Below are 18533 nucleotides of genomic sequence, written 5' to 3'. Positions count from 1 at the left end.
AACAGCTTAGTCTAATCCAGTAATTTAGTGTCTCCTTGAATGGTAGTCTAACATGTGTATAAACATGTTCATTCTCTCTGATAGCCTCCTCTTTCCTTGCCTCTAGAACTGAGATGATATGTGGGCGTATGAGAGGAGGGTAATCTGCTAAGAACAAGGGGCACTGGTGCCATACACAGCTCGAGAGGATGGCTGGAAGTTTTGAAGGATCCCTCTGGGAAGTAGAAGAAAGAGTTGACCGGGGAGGGGTAAAAGCAGCAGGGCAGAACACCCACTGAAGCTAGGTGGTTTCCAGGGCAGGTTTTCAGCAGACAAGAGATAAGCCTGAAGAAGGAAAATGGCCAGTTTGAATGTTCTAGCAAATGTGGAGGAAGAACAGGGGTCAAGGAAAAACATGTTACAGATGAAAGACCTGATGTCTAAGGATTTTAAGACCGCATCTCCTCAGTGAAAACTACATTTTTCAGACGCAGTATCCAAACTAAAAATCTGGATTCTTCTCGAACGTATTGCCACTTTATTTCCTAGGAAGTAAAGTACGTGTGTCCAAAGAGTACAGGACAGAGAATGCTACCGAGCACGGCCAGGTGGCCATCCGCTGCAGCCTGGAGAGTCCTGGCAGCTCAGCTTCCCTGTTCTCTGTGATGTGGTACCGGAACAGGGAAAATTCTGGAACGAAAATGCTGGTACACCTGCAGCATGATGGCTTGCTGGAGTATGGCGAAGAGGAGCTCAGGAGGCCTCTGTTCTGTTACCGTTCATCCTCTACAGACTTTGTCCTGCAGCTTCATCGGGTAGAGATGGAGGATGCTGGGCTCTACTGGTGCAGAGTGGCCGAGTGGCAGCTGCATGGCAACCCAAGCAAGTGGGTCAAGCAAGCCTCAGACGAGTCACAGCTTATGGTGCTCACGGTGCTGCCTTCAGGTAACAAGGGGATAATCTGTCCTGGCCCGTGGTCAGGAGAATCTTTGTCTCCTCTCTTATGCTTTCCTTCTCAGTTATGTTTTGCTGAAAACAATTTACAGATTCCCTAAAGAAAGTGACTCTGCCATTTCTCTCAGTGCCAATTTGCATTCCCCATTTGAACCGACAAGGTCTACGAGAGTTTTTGGCATTGACATTTAAATGTCAGGGGCATCTGGCCCACTTCCCCCCTTACCCTCCCAAACAAACAAACAAACACACAAAAAAACCACCAACTTTGTACCCTTTCAAAGAACAAAATAATGTTCACAGTAGACATCCTTACCCCTTGGCTGATTCTCCACTCTCAGAAGGCTCAGATCTGCAGTGGGAGTCAGAGTGAGGGGTAGGGGTAGAGTGACTTGAGGTTTCATTGGGTTGAAACCAAGTCAACTACATCTAAATGCTCCCCACCTCAAAAACAAAACGAAACCTTTCTCAATGAATAAGTGCCAAGCTTCTTATCACTCTATATGTTCAACAGATTAGCAGGATTTTGATAATGATAGTCAGTTTGATGTGTGTCTCCTAATGACAGCTTGCAAGGCATTGAAGGAGGAAGTGTGCCCCATAGAACTCGTTTACAGGGTCAACAAGGAGGGTAGCTCCTGAAAGACCTTGGCCACAGCATGGCCATTCTCTATGTAGGAAGACCATTCTACTCAGTGCACAGCTTTAGGTGGGATGTGGAAAAGGTGGTTGTGAAAGAGAGGAGAGCATCCTTCCAGCCAACCTGGTGCCGAGCACGTAATAGACATTCATGAAGCATTTGTTCACGAAAGCAACAGTTTTGCCAGCCAGATCCGTGAATCTTCCCTGGTGATCACTGTGCTGCCTGATGTAGCCAAGCTCATCTCTCAGCCACTCCTTTATGGCAGGGTTTAAGGTGAGGCTGAGAGGCGAGCTATTAGCTGAACTTACACTGGGAAAGGGACACTGGAGACGTAGAGATGTGGTCTCGGTGTCCCACACCAAGAAGGGTAAGAAGGATCAACGAAAGGTCACATTCCTAAAATACCAGCTAGCTTGGGTGACGCTCCTTAGCATGGAGAAAAGGTGCTGCCCAGGAAGGTGTCAACTTCTTTGAAGTAGGGTTAGTTGGAACCCAGCCCCGGCCAAGCTTCTGGAGAGGAAGCCAATTACCTGATTTGTTCCCTGGGGCTCCATCATCCTTTCCCCTGACCATTCTTCAGCAGAACTTTTCTCCCAAGTGTCCAGAGAGAATTTTTCTTCCTCTTGGCTTTTCTTCTAGTCTAACAATTGTGGGAAGTCCCACAACCCTGAGCACATTCCATACCTGTTTTCTCACTGGAATCCGCAGACCCTATAGCATCAGTGGGTTTTGGTAGCAGCATAAATAGATAACAAGTATAAAACATACCTATTCTGTGACTAAAAAGCACATCTCCTCTGAGACAGATGGGATCCTTCACCGCATATGTATATATACTGTTAATCTTTGTGGAATCCTTATAAATCAGGTGACAGGTTTTAAAAAAGATGAACTCTGAAAAGAAAACGTTAAAAATTAGGTGGTCTTTGTATTCCTTACAGTCGAAGAAGCTTGAAAGCCTGTGCCACAATCAGCTGAGGGTTTTTTATAACCACATTTAAGGGTTCCCAAGTAAATCCTCAATTACAGGATCTCGCTTCCTCTACCTGGCTGTTCCTTTCTGGGAGTTGCGGAGTTGCGGTGGCAGTGGAGGAGGGGCTTTGAAAAATCCTGGGGTTCGGAATTAGATGAGCCTAGGCTCAGATCACAGCCCTGCCACCTACCTACGAACTCATACCCTGGTTATTTAACCTCTGTGAACCTCAGGTTACTCATAAAGTGAGGATCATAATACAAATGTGTATAAAGTAACATGGTCCCTAGAATATTGTAAGTGGTCAAAATGTTAACTCTCTATCCCCTTATGCCACCAAACATGCTACACACACACACACACACACACACACACACACACGTACATATATATGTATGGATATATCTATATATGTGACAAAATATTTTAAGTTGTTCAATAAGTAACTGTGAGGATCTGAAAACACAAAAATGTGTATTACGGAGTCTTTTCCCAAAGAGCTCAGATTCTGATGGGGGACTTGAAGTCCAAAATGATAGCGGTCATCAAAGAAGCAGCCTCAAGATGAAGGAACAGAGGCAGGGCTGGGATAAAGGGCTGTGTGGGGAGGAGATCCAGGAAGTTCCTTGGGGTATGCAGCCTAGGAAAAGGAAGAGAAGATATTTTAGGAAAAGGAAAGACTATGCAAGATGACATTAAAAGCTGTTGCACAAGGGACAGAGAGGAAGTTAGTGAGATGGAGAGGGTCTGGATATCAAAGGGGAGGGTGAACTTATTCATGAATGTTATAGAGTGTCAGCAAACAAGTTCAGGCAGGGGAGGGACAGCATGAGATTTACATTTTAGAAAGCTCCCATTTGGAGCTGTGTTAAAGATGAACTAGAAGGGAGGCAGACACAGAGAAGGGAGAACCATTTGAAATTGATCGTAGGAACCGAGGTGAGACAAGATGAAGGCCTAAATTAAGGCAGTACACACAAGGGTTGAGAGAAGGGCAGGCATTCAGTGTTGGGAGGCGTCATCTTCAGGAGTTAGACACTGATTAGATATATGTGGAGGGTGCATGAACAGAAGGGGAGAACCAAGGATGAATATCAAATTTTCAGTGGGTATAGAAGAAAAGTCTGAAGGGGAAATTAGTTCAATTTTTAATAAACTGGGCTGGAATTGAGTTTGGAGTACGTGTAAATTTTTTTTTTTTTAAAGATTTTATTTATTTATTTGACAGAGAGAAATTCCAAGTAAGCAGAGAGGCAGGCAGAGAGAGAGGAGGAAGCGGGCTCCCTGCTGAGCAGAAAGCCCGATGTGGGGCTCGAACCCAGGACCTGGGATCATGACCTGAGCCGAAGGCAGCGGCTTAACCCACTGAGCCACCCAGGCGCCCCTGGAGTACGTGTAAATTACCGGAAGAGTTCTACCTAGTAGACATGGGGACTTCCAAGTGAGATCTTTGCCAGAGCTGTAGATTAGAAGGCATCAACTTATAGCCAATAATGGTGTCCCATGAGGGACTCCTGAGATCTATCACTGTTGATCAGTGCAGAAGAGGAACCTGTGAAGGGGAATGAAAGGAGTAGCCAAGAGGTAGGAATGGTACCGTAGAAACCAAAAGCAGAGAGGGTATCAAGAAGGAAGGGAAAGCCAACAGACTCAACTATTTCAGAGAAATCAATGAAGATAAGAAGGGGGAAATATCCTTTGGATTTCACACTATAGGGCCATTGTAGACAAGTAATGAGAAAATTCAGACTGCGGTGAGAAAGTGGACACAGCAGATACAGATTACACTTTCAAGAACTTTGATGTAAAGGACAAGAGAGGAAATAACAAGTGGCGAGAGGTGTCAATGAACTTTTACTCTGTTCCGTGTTGGTTTGGAGGTGGTAGAGACTTGAGAACCTTTACATTCTGGAGGGGAAAGAGGCAGTGGCAAGGACAAAGGGAAAGATCACAAGAGGGTAGACCAATAGTCCAACACCTTGCATCAACATAGACCACCTCCTGTCTGGAATGTTCTCCCATGTCATCTTTCTCTGGTCAACATCCATGAATCCTCTACCTCCAAGTATAACTGCCACGATCTGTGACTTGCCTTGTTCTCTTAATTATCACACCTGGCTAACATCCATCTGCACCGTCAGACTGTACATTCTGAGAAGGCAAAGACTGAGTGTCTCATTCCTAGCACAGCACAATGCCTGGCAAGTAGAGATGCTCAAGGACTTACCAAATCACAATGTAATTGCACTCCTTATAAGGACCTGCTTATGTATTAATAAAGTCCAGGTCAGATCTAACATGCTAGCAATTCTCAATTCTCTGGTGGTTTTCCACCACCTCTATGTAGCAATGTCAGGTTGGGTAGTTTAGGACCACCTAATGAAACTGTGGGGCATGTGGCTCAAATGAAGACAAAAAAAAATTAAGAGGAATTCCCTGGGGGAATGGACCTCTCATCTTCTCCATCTTACTTTCTTATCTATGACCATGCCAAGGTAGGGGCTGGAGATATCTTCATCTTTTTATTTCACCCTCAGAACCCAGACATAAATGTCTTATTCTACAGAATTTGCTGGGATTAATTAACAGGCAAGACTATAAGGCTTCCTGGGGACTGGATTAGTTGTAATTATATGGTGTTTGTTCCTATTCCCCAACTTCTATTTGGGTAAGGATATACTTAGAAAGTGAACCTTCAAAGGAGATATGTGCCCCTACCACACTGAAGTTTCTGGAATGACCATAGAATTTACCCATGCTACCCCAATGCCTCCAACAATGTCTGGCATGTAGTACTTCACAAATGCTTGATGAAAGAAGGAGCAAACAAGTCTTCAAAGGAAACAGGATGCTGTCAGGCACAACTGGTTACGGGATGCACTCGTATCAGGTTCCCTAACCCTACTTTTATTGTTGGACAGGAGCCAACTCTCTCACATGGCCACACTTGGCATAGACAGTTGCCAAAGTCTTGGTGGGAGGTGAGAGAGGAGTTGATAGCCCCCATCGTTATCCTGTATCTTTCTTCTGCTGAAGTACGTATTTCTGAAGCGCTAGCAAAAAGGAGTGCTCCTTGTGGCGTGTTTGGCTGTGGGTGGAAGACAGTTATAAACTAGATCTGGTGATGAAGTAGTCTCATTACATTTTTGGCCCTGCCTTGCAGACCTTGTACTTTGAGCATTGGGCACTTACTTGGATTGATTCAAAATGCCAAACCTTAACGGTTTGGAATGTCACTAATTCTGATCCCAATAGGGGTAAGAGGCAGATGGTTCAAAATGGTGATCATGGGATCCAGAGCAAACCCTGCCTTCCCAGGAGAGGTAATTTAGAAGCACTGGAGCTGACAGTCCTAGCTGTTGGCCAATTCCAGCACTGTGAGAGCACACTTTACCATCCTTGATGGCAGATTGCTCCCAAACAGAGTAGGCCTCCGCCCCATTAAGACAGTCAAGCCCTCTGGCAGTCCCTTCATACTGAAGGTTAGAGTCTCAGTGGCAGAAAAAACCAAGTACCAGATTTCTTTCCCCCTTCTGTATGCCAGCCCCATCTCCTCATGATCATACCATCGTCTAACAACGGTGAGACCAAGGTAGACTCTCACCTTCCAGTTCTCTGACACCCATGACTGGGAAGAGAAGTCAGAGTCTCCTACTAAGTAGTCATTAGACTCTCAGTGGACTGTTACCCAGTCGTGGAGACAGAGGGACCAGAGATTTAAGGGAGAGTCTTGGTCTGTGGGAGAACATGGCCAGGCAGGTGACCCGTGTCTGTTGGGGTCCAGTTGGTCCAGCCCTGTTTTCTGTCCCATCTCTTAAGAGAAGTTGGCAGTTGGTCCAGCCCTGTTTTCTGTCCCATCTCTTAAGAGAAGTTGCCCATGATTTTTCCTAACATCCTCACTAGCCTTCCAACTTACATTTATTTCTTGCTGACTCAACAAGTGTGCTGGGCACTCTGTTAAATAACTTATTATGCATTATCTCATCACAACTCTAGAAATTATTATCCCCATTGGATCGATGAGGAAACTATCATTGTTGAGGATAAGTAATTTGTCTAATGTCAATATCAGTAAGTTGAAGAGCTAGAATGTGAACCCAGGTTTCTTGGGGATGGTAGTCAGTCCCTACCCCGTGTATGAGTAGTGTGAAGTGTCAAACCCCGTACTCCTACCCACCGTTCCCTGCAGCTCCATTCTCTTTCAGCATCTCTATCTATAACTCCTCCTTATCCCAGTGCCTTCAAATACATTCACATAAGACTGGAGAATTATTGTAGTCAAGCAGGGCCTTGAGAGAGGGGTCCAGGTAGGCTACGAGATGGGGGTGATAAGGATTTAAAAATCCAGCTTTATCATTGTCCACCCTTTCAAAAAGGGAAAACCAAAATTAGGCTGGAGAATATAAATGAGACCAGAGAAATCCAGGCCCACACCCCCGTAGCAACCTGTGAGTCCCGAGCGCTGCGGCAGGTCTAGTTTCATGATGATCTTTACTCTGTGCAACATGAGGGCTTCCACCCCTGCGTTCCTGTGGGTAGCATTGTACCATGCAATTAATTCATTCATCAGTTCCATGATGACCCACAGACCAGTGCTGGACAAGGTAAAAAGATGCATCAGACGTAGGACCCGTCTTTCAGGAGCTCACAGTGCAGGAGTTGGACAAATGTTTAGATTCTTTCTTGACTTCCACCAAAGAGACATTCTTCTCGGTGCAAGATGCATCAGCAATGCAGGAAACAGGGATTTTCTTGCAGCAGAGGTTGGTGGAAATGATCTGTAAAGCTGTTTACATCTCTAAGAATCTATAATCCCTTGAATCCTGTAACTTCACCTTTGAAGAAGAATGTGTTTATAGTCATTACAATTTTCCAATAAAAGCACAACTACTATTAGCATCCGATTTTCCGGAGGAGCCCGGATTTCAAATATCCTGTCGTAAATACATGTAGATGGAAGACTACAACTAGCAGCTGGTGTCTCTCTGAGCCTGTGTCTTTTTGCATGGAGAGTCTGTAAACCCCGTCCTTGGACTAGGAACTCCGGGAGCTGCTTCCTGGAATCTTGGAAAGTCTGCAGTCCTGTCCCTCTGCTTCCCTGGGCACATGGCCGGGAATCACTCTGGGGAGGTGCAGTGCGTGCTCTGTGTGTCTATATGTGTGATGGGGCTTCCCCACGGGCTGCAGCTGCCTGACGGTCATGTGCTTCGGGCTGCCTTTATATAGTATCCTTTGCCCCCGTGGTTGCAGTCAGTCCCATTCAGTTCAGATCAGCGAAAGCTTCTATGCACGTGTGTGGGACACTGCAGGGGACACGGGAACAAATGACACTATCAGGCAGACTCAAGTAACGGTGGATGAAACCAAGGTGATGGTTAAGGGGGAACAAAAGAGGTCTACACCAAGGTGTATGTGAGAAGAGGATCTTGGAAGACCATGCCTGAGGCAGGAAGGATAACCCTGGGGAGGAAGAGGGTCATATGATCTGGGTCAGAAGGACCCAGAGGATTCGGGTACAGAGTGTGTGTGCCGGAGGGAGGCGATCGTGAGAGCAACACAGGAAAGGAGCCCAAAGGAGGGTGCCCCAGGGGAGACCCATCTGGAGGGTCGGGAAGGGAGGGAGCTGCTCACCGTGGGTGCTGTCGTGGGAAGACAAGACGGTGTGAGCGTGTGTGCACGCGCACATAAGAAGCAGCAGCAGGAATAACTCAGTTAAAAATTCAGGACCAGCAACAGAGTTGAGAACAAGGGCTGAATTATAGATCTCTTTTCTGAGGATAGAAGATTAAAGGAGAGGTTTTCTTTTTTTTGTTTGCTTTTCTTCGCGGCTGTTGGTTTTAAGTAGGTCATTGGAACCCCAGCGGTTGGAACTTGTTGGGGTGAAGGCAGCGAGGCTGGAAAAGCACCATTCTGGGCTTCTCTTCTCCCCACTGCTTCCCTCTCTCTGCCCTCCTGTGATTTGAGGGCCCGCGGTTCTTCCCCGTAATTGCCTGTAACAATAAATCCCCCAAGTGTTTATGGTTGATTGTTGCAGGGAATTTGGAGACTGATTATCTTCTTGGTCGTTCTCCTTTTCATTGCAGAGCCCACACTTCCTTCCAGGATCTGCTCATCGACATCTTTACTCTATTTCCTGTTGGCCTTCCCCTGCATTCTGTTGATTCTTCTGCTTATTTCTCTCTTCTGCTACTGCCACAAGGCCAGGAAGTTGTCAGCAATGAGTCTAAAAGCACAGAAAGAAAAGTCTCTTTGGATGGACTTGAAAGGGACTGGAGACTGGACAATAAACCAGAGGTACGAGGAAGAGGAAGACCATTGAATCCGGAGAGCTTCCATCAGCCCCCGGGAAAGTGCGGGCTTTGGAATTGAACTGAGCCACTTGTGAATGTGAATGAATCCGGGTTGGGTCCTTCTTGGTGTCCATGGCCTTGGGCAAGTTACCTAGGAATCATAGGGAATGTTTATTGAGCGTGTTTGTGGGACCCACACCATGAAGTGTTTCTTTGCGTGTTGCCCTCATCTACCCCTTGTATCCTCCCAGGAGCTAGACGATTTACCTTGTTTTTCACTGGCCATACCTCACAGAGGTTCAGGGTCCCTGTCTGTAAGGAGAGAACCTCCCTCTCACAGCCTCCTGGGTATTTGGTGAGATCCTACAGCAAAGCCTGGGTGAGAATACCCTCTACTTTTCCCTCCCGTATGTCACTGACTCCCAGGAGAGCACTCCGAGTGGTCCAGTCACGCTGGCCCTTGGGCATCCTTTGCCCCCAGATTACAGGTGTAGGAAGGGCCTTGATGTCAGCAAGGCAAAAGGGTATTAGGGATGTGCCCTTCATTCATATCTCATCTGTCTTGCAAGGTGAGTGTGACTTCCCTCAAAGCAGAACGCCCATCGTTCCCTCATCCCATCTATGAATGCTTTGCAAGAACAAGCTCTGTGTAGAGGGTCCCTGATCAATATTGGTCTTTCCATGAAGCTGTAAAGCATCTTGTAGTCTGAATTTCTATTTTCTTCCCTTCCTTTCCTTTCCTAACCTATCCTATCTTTTCTTTCTTCTTTCTTCCTTTCCTTCCTCCTCCTCCCCCTTCCTCTTTTTCTTTTCTTTTCTCTTCTCTTCTTTGCTCTTCCTTCCTTCCTTTCTTTCTCTGTCTCTCTCTCCCTTTCTTTCTTTCTTTCTTGTCTATTAGCATTAGGTCATTGCTAAGAGAAAACTTTTTTTTTTTTTTTTTTAAGTAAGAGTCGTCTGATCAGCCCCTAAGGCCTCATACCTCCCCTTCCTCCCCACACTAAAAGATCCATCTGGGTCCTGGCTCTGAGCCAAGGCCTTATTTTCTGTGACCAGACAGCATTAGTAGTAGCTCAGGGCATTGTGGTAGTTATCGATGGAGGAGGAGGAACAGTGCCCCTGCCCTGTCCTCCCCCAGCAGCGGCTAAGAGCTCGTGGGAAGCAGTGGGTCAAGTCTGGTTCCTCAGGGGTCACCTATTCTCAGCCAGGAATAGTCGAGGGTAGGGTGAGGTGTGGTTCGGGAGTGTCCTGGCTTAAGGTTTTCAACATTGGCCCTCAGGATACAACAACGGTTCCCACTGGGCCTGAGGTCTCCTCACCTTTGTTTCAGAAGCCGTTCTGGGCCTGTTGGAGCCAGAATTGGAAATCAATCAGTGTGGCGTAACAGACTTGAGAAAACCCATCTATTTATTATCTATATGACCAACAGGGTTGCTTAACACTCGCTAATTTGCATTTCTAAGGAGAGCATTTATTTTAATTATTTTATCAAGCACACGTCTTCTCCAAACATAATTAGTTCCTTTGCAAGGGGAGCATCGGAGGCTATGAGAACTCCCAGTGTAGACCTCTATGTCCCTTCTGTTCATCTCCCTTTATAGGCTCATTTAAAATATCCCAAGTGTATCCTTAAATGTGTCAATGCATTTGTCTCTTTTCTCAAAGGGAGGGTGGCATATTTTTCAGAAAACAAAGCTAAAGGTAAGACTTCTTAGAAAGTGTGATGCCCCTTGTCCCCCCCGCCCCAGAAATTTTAATTGGGATTTTGAAGGAAAAGGGAGCAGAATCGAACCCCATCAGATAATGAGAACGGATTCTAGTGCTGCCCTCTGCCTGGGGTCCTCTCTCCCCTGACTCCTTCCCTCTCCTCTCACCTGGGTCCAGCCTTTCGGCTCAGAGCTCACCGGCCGTTTCTTCACCTTTGGATCCAGCCCGGACAAGGCACAGAGCAGACTCGCAGATGACCAACTGCGCCGCCCAGAGCCAAGCTTGGGACCGCTTATTCCCCAGGGAGCACCTCCTTGTGCCTGGCCTGGGATAGGTGTGAGGAATCCAGCGGGGATGCAGCCAGACACAGCTCTAGTCCCCTGGGATCATCACCTTGTCTCTCCCGGATCCTGTGCCTTCATACAGCACGCCACATGTTCTCAGAAGCCACGTTGCGCTCTTTGGCCCATCATGAATTTTTAGGCAACTAAACCCCAAAGTCGTCTTTTCTCTTTTCCAAACCGATTAAAATTTGTGTTCACCCAAATCAATCGGCGTTTTACGCGAAACCTCTTCTCTTTCCAATGAGGTGCCGTTGGAAATGGTAAAATGTTCCATTTTACTCTCTAACACTCAGTGGAGAACTTGACTTTTATTCACTGATTTCAACTTTTCCATTCCTTCTATGTAAGCACCTGGTTTTCCTTTCAGCGTCTTGGGTTTTCAGTCCTCCTCGGCAACAGAGCAAAACGGTCTCGGGGGTTGGCTGCCTATGGCCCGCAGGCTGAGCAGCCTACCACCCATTTGCACACTAGGAGCTGCGGGAAGACAGCCTCTCCCATTTGCCTGCACATTACCCAGGCTGCTGTCATCATAAAACAGGAGAGGTGGGTAGTTGCCGTAGAGGCTCTATGCCTAAAATGTTTACTTTCTGGCCCTTTGCAGAAAAAGTTTTCCGACCCTACCCTGTTTAGTGGCTATGTTCTGTCTTAACCATGCACTGTGTTCCTGGGACCCTTGGCCTAGTGTACGGGGAATCTGTTATATACACGATTAACTGAAGAATAATCTGAGGCCCTCCAGATTGGTGTCTGGTCCAAGCTGTTGTGAAGTTCGAATCCTCTGCTACACTCCTCTTAGAGAGGGAAAACTCATCACCCTGGAGGCCCTCCTGCTCTGTGCAGGACGAGATGACACGGACGTGTATAAGGCATATGTAGGCGGTTTTCATTCTTTTTAGTCTATGGATAATGTATAGGAAATAGCTGATGTATGGCAGAATATGGATACAATGGTAGAAAGTCAAGGCCATAATACATTCTTACAGTTGCACAGAAGCTGTTCATCGTCTCAGAGTTTCAGGGCACCCCCATGCAAAAGAGACTGTTACCATGTCCTACAGGAGAGACAGGGATGCTTAGAGGGTCTGGGTTGATCCAGGATCATCCAGCCATGTGTAGAAGAGAGAGAGCCCTGATATAGGTCTGCTGGTACCCAATCCTAGAGTCTTCCCACAGTAGACACTATGCTCAAAGCACAGCGATGGGGAACATCTGGTAATGATAATATCCACCTTGCATGGTGGTGGAGCATAGAATCAGACACTTACATGGAGATAAGTTTTAAAACGTTTCAAGTCATAAATGCATATGGGCATAACCAAGTTTTTTTCAGGCCTCATCTGTCTGTGCACATAAAAGCAATTAAATCAAAGATAATCAAATTCTATAGACTTTTGCCCCCAAGCTACTTACACAGATTGTTGGCCTTCTATAAAGTGTTCTTCAAGTATTTCTGGGAATTCCATAACATTCTGGGAATTCATATGAACTCACAAACAAGTCCACTCCTGCATGGTTTCCTGCTGCTCTGTTCATATCTCTGGGCTCCCACTGCAGCTAGGATGCTAGAGTGTACGAGGTATCAAAGCTGGACGGTGTTCCATGGTAAGCAAGGAAAAGCACCTTCACTCTGTCCTCATGTCGCACTCTGGATTGCAAATGAATCCAAAATTGCTTGTGCCCCCATGTCTCCAAAGATTGTAAAAACAGGTCCTGTAGCTTTTGCCCAGTACTTCCTTGCTCCACAGGGACCAGACCCCAGTCAGTCTGGGCCCAGTTTGGGAGAGAGAGACATCATGCTGTTTTCCATTCCCCCCCACTCAGCTCCTGGGAACCTGTGAGTACATCTTCCTCCCAGGCCTCCTATCTCCCCTGCTGCTGAGTCTTGCAAATTGTACTTCTGGGGTGTCCGCCCACTCATCAGACTGGCCCAGGGAAGTTTGCATTCCCTGCAGCCTCAGCTGGGACTTTGGTTGGCTATTAATTTTTACCCCTAATGCAGTAGAGTGCTGTGGCAATTGAGAAATCAGACACAACTTCACAAAGAAGATGTCGTTTGAACTAGGCTTTCAAGTCAGGAAATATTTTGACAGGGGAGAAGTTGGGATAAATAGTAGTCTGGAGGCAGAGGGAGCTCCATGAAAAGCAAAGTATGTAGAATAGCTTTGGTTTGATTTAAGTGTCAGATGTATGGAGCAATGAGAGATACACGTATGGAAAGGTTAGAGTGAGGAGGGGCAGGAGAACAGATCTTGAACATGCATTAAAAACTTGGACTTTATTTGGTGGACAATGGTGAGTCATTGAATGTTATTTAGCATGGAAGGAATTCTCCTTTAGGAGAATTGAAAGAGCAGCAGCATAGATGATGGGTAAGGGTTGAGTGAGGCCTGGGACAGTACCAAGGTGAAGCAGGGCAGCCAACCTCAGGAAATAATCTCCATTTTCCTAATTCGTTTAACAGGGATAAAATCAATTTTGTGAGGTTTGAGGACTGAAAAAAAATTATCAGAAAGATTCAAGTATCACATCAAGTTCATAGAGGTAGTTAATGTATATTGTTAAATATAATGATAACATGAGATTCTTTTTCTGTTTAGTAAATATTTGTTTACCTGATTTTCTATTGGTAAGTGAAGAGGTAAGAGAGTTAATATCTTTTCACTTACCTGGCTTTCCCTTTGTCTTATCTTTTTTTTTTAAAAAGATTTTGTTTATTTGAAAAAGAGTCTGTGAGAGAGAGAGAGAGAGAGAGACAGAGAGCGAGCGAGCATGAACAGGGGGAGGGGCAGAAGAAGAGGGAGAAGCAGACTCCCCACTGAACAGGGAGCCCCCTGAGAGGCTTACACGGGGCTCCATCCCAGGACCCTGAGATCATGACCTGAGCCCAAGGCAGATTCTTAACAGACTGAGCCACCCAGGTGCCCCTGCCTTATCTTTTTTTTTTTTTTAAAGATTTTATCTTTAAGTAATCTCTATACCCAATGTGGGGCTTGAACTCACAACCCCAAGATCAAGAGTCATATGCTCCACTGACTGAACCAGCCAGGCTCCCTTACCTTATTTTTTTGATCCTTGCTTTTATGTTTATTTTACTTGTTAGATATTTGCAGTTTTTACCATATCATCTTTAAATCCAAGGCTCCTTCTGGATCAGCTCTGACTTTCAAATAGAGGTATTTTGACTAGAAGCTTAATTGTCACATTAAACCATTTGAAAAGATGGAAGACCACTTTGGATAGGAGGTATGAATAAGTTCATATGTCATTAAATAACCAGTAAATGAAAACCCAAATTCATTATGCCTTTAAGGTCACAATGGTACAGGTTGTTGAAAGTGTGTGCTTCAATTTTATATGGAGAGATAATCCATTCTTGTGGATTGGAAGTCTCAATACTGTTAAGAGGTCCATTTTCTCCAAACTGTTCTATAGAGTTGATGCAGTGGTTATCAGTGGGGGAGGGAGGGCATGGCAGTTGTGGCTCTCCGAAGGACATTAGGCAATTTATGGAAGCATGTTTTTGTGTGGCACAGCCTGGGGTAGGGGATTGCTACTGGTACCTAGTGGGTAGAAGCCAGGGATGCTGCTAACTTCCCCCAATGCACAGGACAGACACCTTTCCCCATAGCAAAGAATTGCCTGGCCCCAAATTTCAATAGTGTTGAGTATAAGAAACCCTGATTTAATTTAATGGAATCCATTTAATGGAATCCTAATGAAAATCCCAGATAATTTTTAGAAATTGGCTAACTCATTCTAATAATAAATAAAAATATAAATAATCTAGGATAGACAATATTTAAAAAGAAAAAGTTGGAGGAATTACGCTCTCAAATTCCAGGAAGTTCTATGAAGCTATAATAATTTAAAAAGTCTGTTATGGGACACCTGGCTGGTTCATTTGGTGGAACATGCGATTCTTGATCTCAGAGTGATGAGTTTGAGCCCCATGTTGAGCATGGAGATTACTTTAAAAATAAATAAATAAAATGTGATAGTATTTATTTTTTTTAAAGATTTTATTTATTTATTTGACAGAGAGATCACAAGCAGGCAGAGAGGCAGGCAGAGAGAGAGGAGGAAGCAGGCTCCCTGCTGAGCAGAGAGCCCAATGCGGGGCTCGATCCCAGGACCCTGAGATCATGACCTGAGCCGAAGGCAGTGGCTCAACCCACTGAGCCACCCAGGCGCCTCAAAATGTGATAGTATTTAAAAAAAACAAACAAACAGTGTGTTATAGGTACAGGTATAAACAGCAATGGAGGAGAATGGAATCCAGAAATATACTTACATATGTTAATTTACCTAATTTCCATTATAGGTGCCATTGCAGTAGGGAAATCATTCTTCCAGTAAGTGGTGCTGATACAATTGGATAATTGTATGAAAAAAAAATGAATCTTGACATCTACTTCATGTTTTATACTACAAAAGAAAAAATTAATTGGACATCACTAAAATAAAATATTTCTGTTCATCAAAGGCATCATTAATAAAGTGATTATATAAGGCATGGATGGGGGGAAGATAGTCATCAAACATACCTAACGAAGACTTACATCCAGAATATATACAGAACTCCTATACATCCATTTTTTTTTAAAAGGAGGAGGAGTCTGAAACTCAATTTAAAAATAAGTAAAGGACTTGAACAAGGGATTTTATAAAAGAGAGTTATCAGAACTGTCAGTAATCATATGTATCAGTTCAGGCTTCAGGAAACATATGCCAAGATGGGATTAGACATGCAGTGGGTCTACTGAGGGAAATGCTTATGAAGGAAAAGGGGGTGGAGCAGGAGAGGTAGGGAGAGCCTGGACTGGGGCAGGTTGGACATCTTTTAAAGGAAACAGAGAAGGAAGGAGGATTATGTAGGAAGAACTTTGGATTCAGTGTAATTTTGAGATATTCTGGGCCATTGATGGGAGTATCTTGAATAAAGTTTGGCTGTTGGAGGAGTGCTCCACTGGGCAGAAATGGCCTAGCTCTAGTATCCCTGCCATGCTTAGTCTTTGACGGAAAGCAGAACTGGGAAAATGTGGCATAGGCATGAGCATGGTGACGGATGTCAAGATCTAGCTGCTAGAAGCTGTCAGTCAGCTATGTTTCCTGCAGAAGGTTCTCTTGAAGGGAGATTTGAGTTGTGCAGCTCCAAGGACACAGAATCTGAAAAGATGGTCAACATCATCATTCATCAGCAACCTGCAAAGTAAGACACCAATGAGATATCTCTCTCATCAGGATAATTAAAATGTAAAAGACAATATCAAATACCAAACACAGGTAAAAGCTTAGAGTTACCAGAACTTAATATGTTGCTGGTAACAGTGTAATAGTTCAACTATTTTGTAAAATAGATTGGTAGTTTTTGATAAAGGTAAACACATACCTGCCCTATGATCTAGCAATTCTGCTCCTTGCATTTACCCAAGAGAAATGAATACCTACATCCACTAAAAGATCCATATAAAAATACTCACAGCTTTAGCCATCATTCCTAAAACCTGGAAACAACCCCATTTTCCATCAATAGGTGAATGGATACAGAATTTATTTATAGTGTAGAATACTACACAGTATTCTATAATACAGTATAACATTCTGTATTATATTCTATAATACAGTATAAATACAGTATTCTACAGTATAAATAAATAATATATAAATAAAATAAACTACTGACATACATAACACCACAGATGAATAGCACAACATGTTTTTTTAGTAAAAGAAGCCAGAGGTATACACTATATGATTCCATTTATTTGAAGTCCAAGAACCAGCAAAGGAGTCTATGGTGACATAAGTCTGAACAATCAGCTCCCCTGGCGGGAGGGGTATTGGCTGGGAAGTAGCATGAAGAACCTTCTGGGGCAACTGAAATGTTTTTTATCTTTATCTAGGTAGTGGTTTCATGGGTGTATACCCATATAAAATTTTATAAAATTTACTAAGCTATTTTCTTAAGATTGAAGAATATCTGTAAATAATATACAACTTATATAAATATAATAATATATAACTTAAATAACTTACTGTGTGTAAATAACTTAAACCTACGTTTTTAAAATGACATCTCTCTTTCAAAAAGTATTTGAGGAACACTTAGGTGGCTCAGTTAGTGAAGCATCTGCCTTTGGCTCAGGTCGTGATCCCGGGGTCCTGGGATCAAGTCCTGAGTCAGGCTCCTTGCTCAGCAGAGAGCCTGCTTCTCTCTCTGCCTGCACTCCCCCCGCTCTCTCTCCCTTTCTCTCACTGTCTCTCTCTGACAAATAAATAAATAAAATCTTAAAAAAAAAAAGTATTTGAGAACCAACTAGATGACTAACCAGAGTGAGGGATATTAATACAGAGGGCTATAAGATTTATTTATTCCACAAACATCTTCTGATATTCTGCATGTGCAAAGACATATGGTAGGAGCTAGGAATGCAGAACCAACGGGAATCATCCACTCCCTCTAAGAGGAAAGAAGAAAAGAGTTAATGTTCTCTATACTGAGCGACCGTCACGAGTTATGAGGACTGGATCTTTATGACGAACTTGTGAAGCTGCGATTAAACCAGAAACCAGAGAAAGCAGTTAAACATTGCACCTTTAAGTATGAGTGGCAGAGCTAGTATTTAAACCCAGGTGCATTGACTCCAAAAGCAATGGTCTCTCTATCGCAGTGTGCTTCCTCTAGTTGTAAGGACTCTACCGTTTCATTTTGAGCAAAGATCTGTACACACAAGGTGAAACAGGAGGACCACTGGGATAGAAAAAAATAATGATAGGTGCTTGCTTTATCACATGCTAAGTGCCCATTTGCTCTAAAAATGCAAGGAGGAATTTGGATTAGAAAACAAGGGATCTCTTGGCACCCTTTGCCCTGGTTCCCACAGGTGTCCATTCAACCCAATGCATGTTTTTGTTATGGGCTCCCATGATGGAAGGCAAATGCTACAAGTTCTTGAGTCTGTCTTTAGGCAAACTTGTCTTTAGGGAAACTGGCAGCAGAAAATTCTTTGAGGATCTTCTGTTGCCAGTACCGAAGATAGGACCATCCTAATAAGATGGCGCTGATGTCAGAATGGCCTTTATTACTCTATGTGGACCAAACACCTTCTAGTCCTAGAACTGACAAATGGGGATGCTGCTCAAAAACTATCACTATTAAAGCAAAGCTGGAACAGTGGTACAGGAGTCTGGAGTGGCTAGACTTGGCTTTGATACTGAAGAAGAGTTATGGCTCTGTCCAACTTTGGGTCCTAACACAAAGATACCAAACTCTAAAATCTAAGTTTCAGGTCCAAATTCCTCGCTTGAAACTTTTCTTGATCGAGGGAAGGTATTCAGGGTATGGGTCATTCAAATGCAGTAAACCAAGAGACTCCTCACCTGGCAACAACAGGCTAAATGGGGACTGTGATATTTAGTAATTGTCTCACACAAAAGAAATCATCAGTACATGGGCCCTTTTGGGAAGTAAGAGGCATTGAGATAAAATTGAGGCTGCTAAACTTCTCCTTCTTAGGTTTCTCTACTTTGACTCTTTGCTCCTTTTAGATAGTATGCTCAATGAATATATCCAGTTTTTAAGTCAGGACAGTGAGCTCCGGATTTAGACTGCCTGTATGCAAATCCTGACATCCATCACTGGCTGT

General features: G+C 44.2%; 1 protein-coding gene across 1 annotated transcript in view; it reads left to right on the top strand.

Annotated features, from left to right (window-relative positions):
* The window catches only part of CD101 (CD101 molecule), a 37691-nt gene extending 26547 nt beyond the window's left edge, over positions 1–11144 (top strand). The window contains 2 exon segments of the mRNA XM_047724905.1: positions 529–924; positions 8633–11144. Of these exon segments, the coding sequence (XP_047580861.1) occupies positions 529–924; positions 8633–8868 (632 nt within the window). The 3' untranslated portion in view covers positions 8869–11144.
* The last annotated feature ends 7389 nt before the right edge of the window (positions 11145–18533 follow it).

This window comes from Lutra lutra, chromosome 4 (genome assembly GCF_902655055.1).
Source record: "Lutra lutra chromosome 4, mLutLut1.2, whole genome shotgun sequence".
Taxonomy (NCBI): domain Eukaryota; kingdom Metazoa; phylum Chordata; class Mammalia; order Carnivora; family Mustelidae; genus Lutra; species Lutra lutra.
Note: the sequence above shows the minus strand (reverse complement) of the source record. Positions and strands in the feature narration are given on the sequence as shown.